This window comes from Malania oleifera, chromosome 4 (genome assembly GCF_029873635.1).
Source record: "Malania oleifera isolate guangnan ecotype guangnan chromosome 4, ASM2987363v1, whole genome shotgun sequence".
NCBI classification, from domain to species: Eukaryota; Viridiplantae; Streptophyta; class Magnoliopsida; order Santalales; family Ximeniaceae; genus Malania; species Malania oleifera.
In genome coordinates, this window is record NC_080420.1 from 6,260,424 (window position 1) to 6,274,026 (window position 13,603).

Below are 13,603 nucleotides of genomic sequence, written 5' to 3' on the forward strand. Positions count from 1 at the left end.
TTTATTTTGGATCTAATTTTGAAATTTCTTCACCAAATAGATTTAAATTTTGTAAATATAGACTTCCCCTCATGTTTTGCTATGAGATTAACAAAAGCTCATTTTCTAACCATTGGAGCTTTGCATCAATTGTTTTGGCGAAAAAACTGCTAGGGTGTCCCACACATCCTTGGGTGTTCTCACATCCTTGATGTTTTGTAATAACTCATCTTCTACCATTACTGTTAGCACACACAATGCTTTGCTGACTCTCACGTTCCTTTCTTCAATTCTTCAACATCAGTTGGTGGCGTAGTCTAACTACCAACAATGGCCTCTCACAAGTCTTATCTAAGCATGTAAAATTGAATGCAGATACTCCAATTTTTATATTTGTTGTGGTTAAGATTCTTTATGTTGCTTATCGAGGTAGCAATATCTTCCATCTTTACTTGGTGATGCCCCGCACTTAACCAAGTACTCTGGTCCCAAACCAAATGACCTTGCAGTCCCAGACTACACTACTAGAGAAATTTCCTCATACCACGATCTTCTACAACAGTCACTCATTGCCGATTCTAATACCAAGGAATTGGAGGTGGTGGACCCCAATAAAAAGATTCACTCTTATTAATTAATGGGAAAAAATTAGGTGCCAAGCACATTACACTTGAACTCACTTCAAGACACTCAAACCCAAACTTCTTTTTTTATAATTAAAGAGGATGTATTAGGAAAGAGAATGCACAATGATAGCAAGGATACTAAATCCTCAAAAGGAAAAGGGAAAAACAAAATAAATAGAAAAAGATAATATAAAAAATAAAAAACAAAACAAAATTAAAATACCTTTGGAATCTTTCTTGATAACTTTTTGTGTTTTCTTTTCCTCCCTTCAAAACCCATTTGCACTTCCTTTTGGCGAGCATAAACCATTCAACTCCTCGAATTATTCGAATTGGCCCCCTTACCAACTGGATTTCCAACCAAGCCAAAATAAAGTCCTGGATTTCAACTTGACAAGAATTAATATTCTTAGAAGCAGAACCCCTACTTTCAACCCTGGAAACCCACTCATTATTGTTCTTCTCTTGAAGAGGAGAAGCATTATCCTCTAGAATATTAGTAGATTTTTTCTTTCTGCTTCCATCTCCTTCTCTTTATTGATATCAGAGCATCTCTCCTCATGATAACTAGGATATTTTTCGAAAAGGAGCATAACTCTAAACCGATCAAAACCCATGTATATCGCTTAAAGATGAGTGCAATTCATCCTACTTCTGCTTTGAAGAAAGACACTGATCTCCTATAGCCTCATAGGTCTTTAACAAAAGGGCTTCATCAAGATTGGGGATCTACAAAGGCTTTTGGCCCTACCCATTCATATGGCCCATCCGTGTATTACCCTGTTTATTTTCTTTCTCACTAACCAAGCCCAATAAAGAGTCATAAGACTGCTATTGGGCCTCCTTAACCAACAAGCCCAACAAAGATTTTAATAGGCTTTTATTATTTTCAAACAACCGGCTCAAATCAATATTAATCGAAAAAGACCCAAGCCCAGCCCATTCGATCTTCATCATGCTATCACCCATGTAGGGAACCCTAGCTGCCTCTGCTCTCAACTACTCAACCAGAACCTTTGCCCCTAGCACTGTTGATTTCTCGTGCATAGCAGGCAGAAGGAACTCCTCTTGCATTTTATCTTCACATTAAATGCAGACACCTTGTACACACCCTTAGAAAGCAGCACCTACGCTTCTTGAAACTACCTCACTATAGGATAGATTCCCATAGATCTTTTTGCTATCTACTCCAATAGAGCCCGATGAAAAAGAACTCACCAAATCAACGAATTCATCCCCAAATCGAGACCAACCATCACATTCGGTCCTTCAGGAACAAAAATGGAATACCTTTTACCTCTCCATCCATACCTTAATTCCAAAATTTCCCTACCCTGGTCGCATGAATCCCCATCCAATAATCAACATAGCCCATCCTGAAGCTTCAAAAGCCTTTGCTAAACCTATCAACAATAGACAAGAACCCCTGTGAAACCCATGTTGCTGCAGCTAAAGAAAGTCGTATCCACTGATTGCATTTATGTTTCTCCTCAAGAACAAAAAGAGCTCCAACCTTGCCTACTTTATCCAATGTCATATCGAAGGACTTCCCATTGATCTGGATTGAGTGAATCCCCACCATCAATAATTGATGGCACCATAGTAACGAGCAGAAGTGAGATGAGCGATATAGAAAAAAATAGCATGAGAGAAAACCATTCCAAGAGAACTAAGAGTTTAGAACTTTTTTAGCTCTCCATTCTTCCCACTCCCACCCAACTGTAAACACTTACTTATACTCAATCGAATACCACAATTACAACGTATCCAAACCCTCTCACACAAATCTCATCCCCACACTTGCATTGATGCCCAACACCCACCACCCACATTCTCTCGCATTCTTGACACACACACCCATCTTTCGTGCTCACTACAACAATGGAGCCTTGAGCTCCTTATATTCTGTGAGAGTTCCTCTAGGAAGATGCCTTCAATTTCCAAAAATGAAGAGAGAATTATAGAGAGAGGGAATTTCTAGAGAAAAAAAAAAAATAGAACTTTCTAGAGGAAAATAAAAAGAGGGAGAAACTTCTAAAAAAAGAAATTTCCTGGAATGAGAAAAGGAAAAACATTCTAGAGTTTGAAAGTCAATGTCCTCTCTACAAGGTATACACATTAAGAAAAGAAGATTGCATGTTGTGTTTGGAATTGGAGGTGTGGACCACAATAAAAGACTAGCTCTTATTGACTTCAACTCACTACACAAAGCTCCCGCGTATGCGAGGCCCGAGGAGGGGGTGGACCACTATGGGTCTATAGTACACAACCTTACCTTGCATTTTTGCAAGAGGCTATTTCCACACCTCGAACTTGTGACCTCCTGGTCACACGGCGACAACCTTATTGTTGCGCCTAAGCTCCCCTTCCCTAGCTCTAATTGACTTGAGGAAATAAAATAGATGCCTATCACCTTACACTTGGACAACGAGACACTCACATCAAACAACAGACACCTTTACACTTGGACTTACAAGTTATAACAAAATACTCCCATACATTCCAAGTATATCTCACACTTACAATGTGCCCAACAATCACATAAATCTTACACCCACACTTGGATTGGTGCCCAACACCCATCACTCACTTTCTATTGGCACTTTGCACACACTCACACTTCTTTCTTGCCCACATAGCACACACAATTTCCTTGTGCTTATCCAACGTTGGAGCCTTGAACTCCTTGTATAGGTGCTTGGTGCCAACCAACTAGAAATTTCTAGGTAGCTTCCAGCGAGTGCTTCTAAAGAGGAGTAAAGAGAATTCTGGATAGGAAAGTTTTGGAGAGGGGCAAAGAATTTTCTAAAGGAAGGAGAAATTTCCCAGAAAAAGAGGGAAGAACATTCTAAAGATTGAGAGAGAGAGAGAGAGAGAGAGAGAGAGAGAGAGAGAGAGAGAGAGAGAGAAATTTCTAGAAGCATCTAGAGAGAGAGAGTCGGTGCTCTCTGAACACTCCCCTCCATGACTACACTCTCTCAATGTCATTCTAGAAGTCCTACCAAGTTGTTTTCTATAACTTCTGAACTTGACATTGCTAAGTCTTTTTATTAAATAGGTCTACAACTTGGTTTTACGTATTAATGCGCTCCTATGCTTTATCTTCTTCAGTTGCTATAATAGCATTTCTAGGATTTGCCTTTTGTTCTCTAATTAACTAGCGCGAAGTTGAGGTTGAGGAGCTACTTCTTCTAGCTCATCTAATTTACTCAGTCTATCTTCTTCTGTAGCCTTGGGGTAAATTCCTATCTGCCACAGACTCTTAGATTTTTCCAAGGGCTTAGTTCTAGACTTTTCTCTTGTTTGATCTTCTAAGGGTCTACCTTCCTTAACTCTCTCATGGTGCTGAAAATTGTCAATTGAGTTTGCTTCTCCATTTTGTCTTGCAAATTTTCTTTGATTTTGTTGCCATCTAGGAGCAATATTGCCTATGAAGACCATCATGATGATGTCTCATCAAACACTACATTCATAAAGACACAACAACAACCTGTTATGGGATCACAACATCTCCATCCTTTCCTTTAATTGTCCTAGCCCACAAATATGTAGCTTATTCCCTTCTTGTCAAACTTGCTCCGTAAATGATTAGACACAAATACATAGCATGCACAGCCAAATACTCGAAAATGACTCACCGTGGGTTTGATGTTCCACAACTTCTCATATGATGAAGTGAGCCCACTTTGCTTGAGGTAGTCTATTAATCACATGCACTGCTATCTTCATGCTCTCAACCCAAAAACGTGGTGGCACGTTCTTGGCATTTAGCATACCTATTTTTGCAAGATTCTAATTCTTTTTTTTCTGCTACTACATTTTGTTGCGGTGGGTCTGGGCAAATCAATTGTGGATATATATTACATTCTTGCAAATAGCTCTTTCAATGTATCCTCTCCCCCATTTCTATGTGTAGGCATCATATCTTTCGCCCTATTTCTTCTTCCACCATCTCGTTGAATTCCTTAAATTTATTTAATGCCTCTAATTTTTCTTTCATAAAGTCAACCTAGACTTACCTGGAGAAGTCATCTATGAACATCATCATGTACCTAAATCCGTTGATGGACTATTGTTTTACCCTCCCAAATGTCTGAGTGAATCAGTTCAAGAGACTTCTTGGCTCTAAAAATGGTAACTAATGTGCTTTTCCATAGCGGTGTGCAAGACACACAATGTCTTCTCGAACATATACCTAGGGGAGGCTTGTGAGCATCGACTTCTTCATCACTATTTTAACCTTGTGATATCTTACATGCTCAAGTCTTACACGCCACAAGTTTGTTGTCTCATTGTTTCTTCTCCTACCTACATATGCTTCTTGAGCTGACATTACATAGATAGACTCCATTCTTAGCCCCTTCATGATTGGTGCACCCACAGGCTAGAAAATCTAGTACACCTTGACATCGTTCGGGCCTAACACCATGTAATTCCCTAAAGTAGTGAGTTGTAATACCAGTAGCAGATTTTTCTTTATTCCAAGAACATGCAACGCATTCAGCTGTATCGTTGTGACAACCAATGCTATAACTGCAGGAAAAGAGGGCACTACGCTTGAGATTGTTGGTACGAACAAGCTAAAGGGAATGCCATGACACCCATCTAGAGTAAAAATGGTAGTGAAGAAGAATGGGACCTCGAAGCATACTTCGCAATAATGGAGGATATGTCAAATGAAGAGCATGCAGCTTCCAAACCAGAGGAAGAATCAACACTTATCATGATAAGTGATAAACTAATTAATTATAATGGTGATTAGATAGTGGATTCTGGATGTTCCAATCACATGAATGTATTATCACTATCTTGCCAATATGAGTTATTGGCAATTTAGAGTTGTTGGCAGTTACCATGAATCGCCCTTCTTTATATTCAAAAATACTTTCTAATTTTCCTTTGTCTATAGTCATGTGATTGGAACATCCAGAATCCACTATCCAATCACCAACAACAACAACAACAACAAAACCAAGCCTTAGTCCCACTAAGTGGGGTCAGCTATATGAATCATTTTCCGCCAATTTATGCGATCATGGGCCATTTCTTTTGATAGATTCAATGATATTAAATCCTTACTCACTATCTCCTCTCAAGTTATTTTAGGTCTACCCCTACCCCTTCTACTGCCCCCCACAGTAACGAAGTCACTCTTCCTCACAGGTGCACTATAAGGCCTACGTTGCAAGCGTCCATACCATCTGAGTCGTCCCTCCCTTATCTTATCTTCTATAGGAGCTACACCTAACTTACCACGAATATGTTTATTCCATAATTTATCTTTCAATGTTATACCACTCATTCATCTAAGCATCCTCATCTCAGCAACTTTTACTTTTTGGATATTATGTTTCTTCGTCGCCCAACATTCCGATCCATATAGCATAGCTGGTCTTATAGCTGTCCTATAAAACTTCCTTTTCAATTTTAAGAGTATTCTATGATCACATAGCACACTTGAAGCACTTCTCCATTTTACCCAACCTGCTTTAACTCTATGCATTACATCATCTTCAATTTCTCCTTCAGCTTGCATAATAGATCCAAGGTATCGAAATCTACAAGTGCTATTTATTTCTTCGTCATCAAGTTTAACTTTGTCTCCAATATTCCTCCTATCATTACTAAAATTACATTTCATATATTCTGTTTTGTTTCTACTTATCCTAAAGCCTCTAGATTCCAAAGCTTCTCTCCATAATTCTAACTCAGCCTCAACTCCATCCCTAGTTTCGTCAATTAATACAATTTCATCTGCAAACAACATACACCATGGAACCTCCTTTTGAATACTCTTAGTCAATTGATCCATCACTAAAGCAAAAAGATAAGGACTCAAAGCAAATCCTTGATGTACACCTATGGTAATTGGAAATTCTCTAGTTTCTCCATCTACAGTTCTTACACTAGTCATTACTCCATCGTACATATCCTTAATGACATCGGTATACCAACAACATATACCCTTTTTTTCTAAAAAACACCATAGAACTTCCCTAAGTATCCTATCATATGCTTTCTCAAGGACAATAAATATCATATGCAAGTCCCTTTTCTTTTCCCTAAACTTTTCCATTAATCTTCTTAAAAGATAAATAACTTCTGTGGTAGATCTCCCAGGCATAAAACCAAATTGATTTTCTGAGATCTTCGTTTCTAACCTTAATCTTTATTCAACTACTCTTTCCCATAGTTTCATCGTATAACTCATAAATTTAATTCCACGATAGTTATTACAATTTTGAATATCTCCTTTATTTTTGTATATAGGTATTAAAGTGCTTTTCCTCCATTCATCTGGCATTTTCTTAGTTTTTACAATTGTATTAAATAAATGAGTTAACCATATAATTCCGTTATCACCCAAGCATTTCCAAACTTCAATTGGGATGTTATCTGGTCCCATAGCTTTCCTATTTTTCATCTTTTTTAGTGCAAACTTAACTTCATTAACTCTAATTTTGCGAATAAATCTTATATTTTTAGTATTTTCCTCATTTGACAACTCTAAGTTTAAGCCTGCTATTTGGTTTTCGTTAAACAACTTACTAAAATAACTTCGCCATCTTTCTTTAATATCTTCGTCCTTAACCAAGACAATATCATCCTCACTTTTTATACATTTTACATTTCCTAAGTCCTTGTTCTTCCTTTCTCTAGCTTTAGCAAGTTTAAATATATCTCTTTCCCCTTCTTTTGTACCTAATCTATCATACAAACTATTAAATGATCTATATTTAGCTTCACTAATGGCCCTTTTTGTATCTTTTCTTGCCTCCTAATATTTTTCAAAGTTATCTCTATTTCTACATTTTTGCCACGTTTTATACCAAATTCTTTTTGTCTTTATGATTTTTTGTACATCTTTATCCCACCACCAACTTTCTTTGCTATTCGAGAATCTTCCCATTGATTCACCTAAAATCTCTTTTGCTATTTTTTTAATAGAGTCAACTAATCTATTCCAAAGAGTATTTGTATCTATCTCATCCTATAAGGTCCAATCCCCATCTTTGATCATTTTATCTTTAAATTTTATTATATTTTCTCCTTTTAGGTTCCACCATCTAGTTCTCCTATACTGGTTTATTTTATCCTTTTTCTTCCATTTTTTAATACATATATCTAACACTAAGACTCTATGTTGTGTGGTTAGGCTGTCACCTGGAATAACTTTACAATCCTTGCATGATAAACGATCTACCCTCCTAGTTAAAAAAAAATCTATTTGACTTCTATTTTGTCCACTTTTAAAGGTTATTAAGTGTTCTTCTCTCTTCTTCAAGCAAGTATTCATTATACTAAAATCATATGACATAGCAAAGTCTAAGATCATCTCCCCAAACTCATTTTTGTCTCCATATCCATATCCTCTATGTATCCTCTCATAATTTTTATTATCTCTTCCAACGTGTCCATTCAGATCTCCTCCTATAAATATTTTCTCAGTCCCTGGTATGCCTTGTATAATACTATCCATATCTTCCCAAAATTGTCTCTTAAGATTTTCTACTAAGCCAACTTGAGGAGCATAAGCACTAATGATATTTATTATCTCTTGTCCTAATACCATCTTGATTTTTATAATTCTATCTCTTACTCTAGTTACATCCACAACGTTATCTTTTAAGTTTTTGTCTATAATAATGCCTACTCCATTCTTATGTTTTTCTTTTCCAGTGTACCAAAGTTTAAATCCTGATTTATTGATTTCTCTAACTTTCTCCCCCACCCACTTAGTTTCTTGAAGGCAAATTATATTAATTCTTTGTATCCACAATTTCCATGCTTTTATTCCAAGTTGCTAATCTAATCCTAGTTTCCTGAACTAATGTATTTACCTGCCCATGTCCAGAATGATGCAGGAACCCTCGCATATTTGACACCGTACCCGGGCGCCGACATGGCGCATCGCTTCGGGGCGATGACCTAGCCCACCCTCACCCACTTTTCGCTACACCCGAGTGGTTCAAGTGCAACGCATCGCTCGTAGGGGACGCCCCAGCAAATATTCGGTAATGATTCATATCATAGTGATCTGACAAATTTTACGCTGGCTGTCAGCTACCTAACGCAACCCTCCTCCTTAACCCGAGCTTGGGACCGGCTGTGTGTGAAAAAATTAGGACATTAAGTGCATCACAGGCAGAGTTCCACTATCCAATCACCATTATAATTAACTAGTGTGTCCCATGCATCCTTGGGTTTTTTGCGTCGTTGATGTGTTGTAATAGCTCATCTTCTACTTTTTATCGTCAGCACATACAATTCTTTGTTGGCTTTCACTGTCCATTTTTTCAATTCTTCAACATCAATTGGTGGTGTAGTTTGACTATCACCAACGATCTACCATAAGTCTTGTCCAAGCAGGTAAAACTGCATGTCAATGCTCCAAGTTCTATGGTTGTTGTGGTTGAGCTTCTCTATGTTGCTTGTCAAGGTTACAATATCCGCCAATGTTACTTGGTGATGCCCTGCACTTAACCAGGGAAGCTTGGTCCCAACCAACTTACTTCACGTCCCAAACTGCATACTAGTGTAATCTCCTCAGACCACAATCTTTGCAACAGTCTCGGATTGCTAGCTCTGATACCAGTTGTTGGGAATTAAAGGCAGTGGATCACAATAAAAGACTAGCTCTTATTGACTTGAGGAAATAAAATAGGTGCCCAGCACCATACACCTAGACAGACAATGACACTCACCAAACAACAAACACCCATACACTTAGACTTGCAACAAAATACTCACATACACTCAAGTATATCTCATAGTTATAATGTGCCAACACACATAAATTTTACACCCATACTTGGATGGTTGCCGAGTACCCACCACTCACTTTCTATTGACACTTTGCACACACACACTTTTTTCTTGCCCACACAGCACACACAATTTCTGCTGCGTACACTCTTGTTCTCTCCTTGCAACAGCACACACAATTTCCTTGTGCTTATCCAACATTGGAGCCATGAGCTCCTTATACAGGTGCTGAAAGTTGATGCCAACTAACTAGAAATTTCTAGGAAACTTCCAACTGGTGTTTCTAAAGAGGAGAGAATTCTAGAAAGGAAAGTTATAGAGAGGGGCAGAGAATTTTCTGAAGGAGAAATTTCATAGAAAGAGGGAGAAATTTCCAAGAGAAAGGAAAAAAAAAAGGCCGTACCCAGTGCACAAGGCTCCCACTTTGAGTGAGAGAGAGAGAGAGAGAGAGAGAGAGAGAGAGAGAATTCTGAGGACAGAGAGAGAACTTTCTAGAAGGTTCTGGAGAGAGAGAATCAGTGCTCTTTGAACAAATTGGTGATACTTACAGACTGCTAAGCCAGATTAGGTGCAAGTATGATACCACAATTTGGGTAAGGCAATCACTTCCTCTCTTTTACAAGGTCAAGCTCATCCATGCAGACACCGAGCTTGTCAGTTTGGTACTGCTTTGGTACTTGAAAGCCTTGAGTACCATATCAAACCACATTTGCACAGGTTTGGGCATCAGACGTAGGTGCAAATTTGTCAGATTTGTATAATTTCCAAAAAATAAGAACATGTGGAAATGGTTGAATTATTAAAAGAAGCCAACTCTCTGTATTTTATTCCTCATGGATACTATATTTGGATTTAAAATGGTTTTTCCAAAATTAAAAAAACCACTCATATATGTACACATGCAGCAAAATATATATATATATATATATATGTATATATATATATATATGTTTCATAAACATGGCTTACAAGAAGAAATCCAAAGAGATCATCTGATCCTATGCCCAGATCAATATTGTGTGCATAAAAAGGTTCTAAGATGTGCCGAATACAAATCTAAATTTGGTGGGAGGGGCAAGAATTGTTGAACTAGCACGGCTCCTTCATGGCACCATGTAAAGATAATGTTGAATGTTGAACCACCGCCTAAAATTTATGCTTCTATGTGAAGTGGCGGCTTAACATGCTGTCAAAGGTTTGGTTCCAGGTTATCTGCATTTTCACAGTGCACTTTGTTTTCAGTTCTTACAACTTGTTCAAGTTCATCTATTTGCATCCTTGCATGCAAAACATGAGGGAGAGTGTGGATTGTTGAATACCTTTGGTATACATTGTCAGCCCACCACCTAACAGCTTAAGCTTTGCTAGGTGAAGTGATGACTAAACTGACATGTTCAACAACAATCAAGCATATGCGACATTTGTCTCCAACTGTGGCGTGGCAATAGCAGCTCATCAAATAATTCTGAGTGTCTCACTAAGAAATTTGTAATTTGAAACTTGAAAAACATTAAAAAAAATTAAAAAAAGAATAATTAAAAACTCATTAAATACAGAAATATCCACCAGCTTAGTTAGTAACATTTTAAAGCATTCTAGGTACAAAATGTCTGCCCGCCCAAGTCAAAACATTTCTTCACCTATCAACAACTAAGCATTCTCATATGCAATATATTAATTTAAAATAAAGTAACAAAATAGGGTGACTAGACTTCATGATAAAAAATTAAAAATTTTAAAGAGCCCCAGCATGAACTACATTCCATGTGCAAGTACTTTACAGCTAACAGTACATAAATAGAGAGAGATAGATCTAGGTGCAAAATGCCAGCCTAAGTCAAACATTTCTTCTCCTATCAACAACGAAGCATTCTCATACACAATATAACAACAACAGCAACAACAAAACCAAGCGTTAGTCACACTAGGTGGGGTCGGCTATATGAATCCTTTTCCGCCAATTTATGCAATCATTGGCCATTTCTTTTGATAAATTCAAGGATATTAAATCTTTACTCATACACAATATGTTAATTTAAAATTAAAGTAACAAAATAGAGTGACCAAACTTCATGATAAAAAATTAAAAATTTTAAAGACAGACCACCAGCATGAACTACATTCCACATGCAAGTACTTTGCAGCTAACAGTACATAAATGGAGGGAGATAAAAAGAGAGTATATACATTTTTTGCTAGGTAAAAGGAGAATATTTCAAATAAAATAAACAAGAAAATTTTTTATTATAGAGCATGTTTGGCATATGGAAGACACACGTATTGAATTCTGATTGACTTTGTTCACGTAAGGTCTTGTAATAATCTCCCTCTTTGACATCCAAGACATCTTGCCTCAGGACAACCTAAAAAAAAAGCAGTACAGAAGTCAGAAAATTAAACAAAGACCAGTTTACTACTACTAATCTGGCATACGAAAAAAAATAATCCAAAAAATAATGGTTTACGATTATTAATCTCAAGAGGTTGTTCAAGATACCCAAAAATGCGATTAGGAGGAGTCATTTTCCCAAAATAGGATTTAGGAATCTGTTTTTTGAAACCACACTTAAGTGAATTCTCACTTGATAAAAAGAGGCATGGGGAACTGGTGTAACTCAGTTGCCAAAATTCCCAAATAGCCCTTTCAGAGAGATGGAGGGGGTATGATGGATAAACTACTTACAATTCTAGGTGGGAGAGCAAGATCTGCAGCCCTTCCTTTCTTAGTTCGCCTTAGCATTATACTTTTAAGAACCTTGTGCTTTAGCAAAATCATAGCCCTTGTGTGCACAATTTTATCCTGCGATCTTGTTCGTTTTACTATAAACTGACACAAAAAGATAGCAAATTTAACTAATGTCATCAGAATCAATTTTGGTTTAGGAATGTTGTCAGGAATTGAATCTAATCAAATTGACATCCCAAAATAAACTACATGATTTACCATGAATTACTGAAAAAGCTCATAGGAAAAAGGTGTAAATGAAAAAAAAAATCATGATAAATGCATAACAACTTTTATTTCACCTGAAAGATTATGTTATTAATTATAATCTATGAAAAATTTCAGGGTTGCTGGGAGTTCTTCAAGGGAGGCCTTTTCAAAGTTATTCATATATATTTTGACAATGGAGTGGTAGGAAGGAGTATGAATTCTATTTTCATTACCCTGGTGCCTAAAAGAGATAGTGCGGCAAAAGTAAAGGCACTTTAGATCAATTAGCTTAGTAACTAGTGTTCATAATATTTTAGCTAAAGTGTTGTCTAAGAGATTTTTTCTCTTAGTCAGAGCACTTCTATAGGTGATAGACAGGTTCTAGACACAGCCTTGATAGCAAATGAGGTGGTTGTAGATAGAGTCTGAAGGATAGAGAGGTCTAGTGTTGAAATTGACTTCAAGAAAACTTATGATGGATGAGTTCGAGTTTCTGGATAGGAAAGGATTTGGTTTGAGGTGGAGCAGATGGATTCGGGGGTGTTTATCTTCGGTGGTTTTTCCAGTCTTAGTGAATGGAGAGGCAAAGTCTTGGTTTCGTGCATCCAAGGGTCTGTTCAAGGAGTTCACCTTTCTCCTTTCTCTCTTTACTATTGTGGTTGATGCTATGAGGATGATTGACAGTAGAATTGAAAGAGGTTTGTAAATGGGCTTGACATATGCTATGAGGATTTGACCATATTACATCTTCAGTTTTGCAGATGATTCTATCCTTTATCTTTTACCTTGCGTTTGGGAGCATTGGATTAGGACCTTAGACAAGTCACAATGCCAAAAACTTACTTGTTTTTTGGAAACCTTTATATATTACCATATAAATATTGTTTTGTGTCCATGTCGCATGTTCCATTCTTCATAGCTCATAACTCTTAAATTCAGAGCTAAAATATGGTATTAAGGTATGATAATGCAATTATTTGTATTTAAAAGGAAATTGAATATGACAGCATTTTAAGTATGAAAATTAAATTCTTACCGATTCAATTGAAAATTTACAAAGTTCTTCTGCACAGGACTAGTAAGCATAGATTCAAAATTAACTATAAGATTCAAACTGTTCACTTAAAGAAACAATTGTCTATGATTTGCAATACTCACTCTGTTAAACCAGCAAAAATGCCTTCCATGAGAACAAGGACACTGTCCTACATGACTGCAAGGACAAAAGATAAGTTTGAATAACAAACTGAAAAGAGAACTGAATATTTTAAGAGAAAAATAATATGAACAGACAAAG

General features: G+C 37.0%; 1 protein-coding gene across 2 annotated transcripts in view; it reads right to left on the minus strand.

Annotated features, from left to right (window-relative positions):
* LOC131154425 (DNA repair protein RAD16-like) overlaps positions 1-13,603 on the minus strand; it is a 64,868-nt gene that overhangs the window by 23,637 nt on the left and 27,628 nt on the right. Inside the window, exons 6-8 of one of the 2 annotated variants that reach the window (XM_058107191.1) lie at positions 13,465-13,519; positions 12,055-12,198; positions 11,649-11,734 (exon numbers count right to left, since the gene is read on the minus strand). In XM_058107191.1, coding sequence (XP_057963174.1) covers positions 11,649-11,734; positions 12,055-12,198; positions 13,465-13,519 — 285 coding nt within the window. The remainder of the gene's footprint in view (positions 1-11,648; positions 11,735-12,054; positions 12,199-13,464; positions 13,520-13,603) is intronic. The other variant, XM_058107192.1, reaches the window with a different exon arrangement.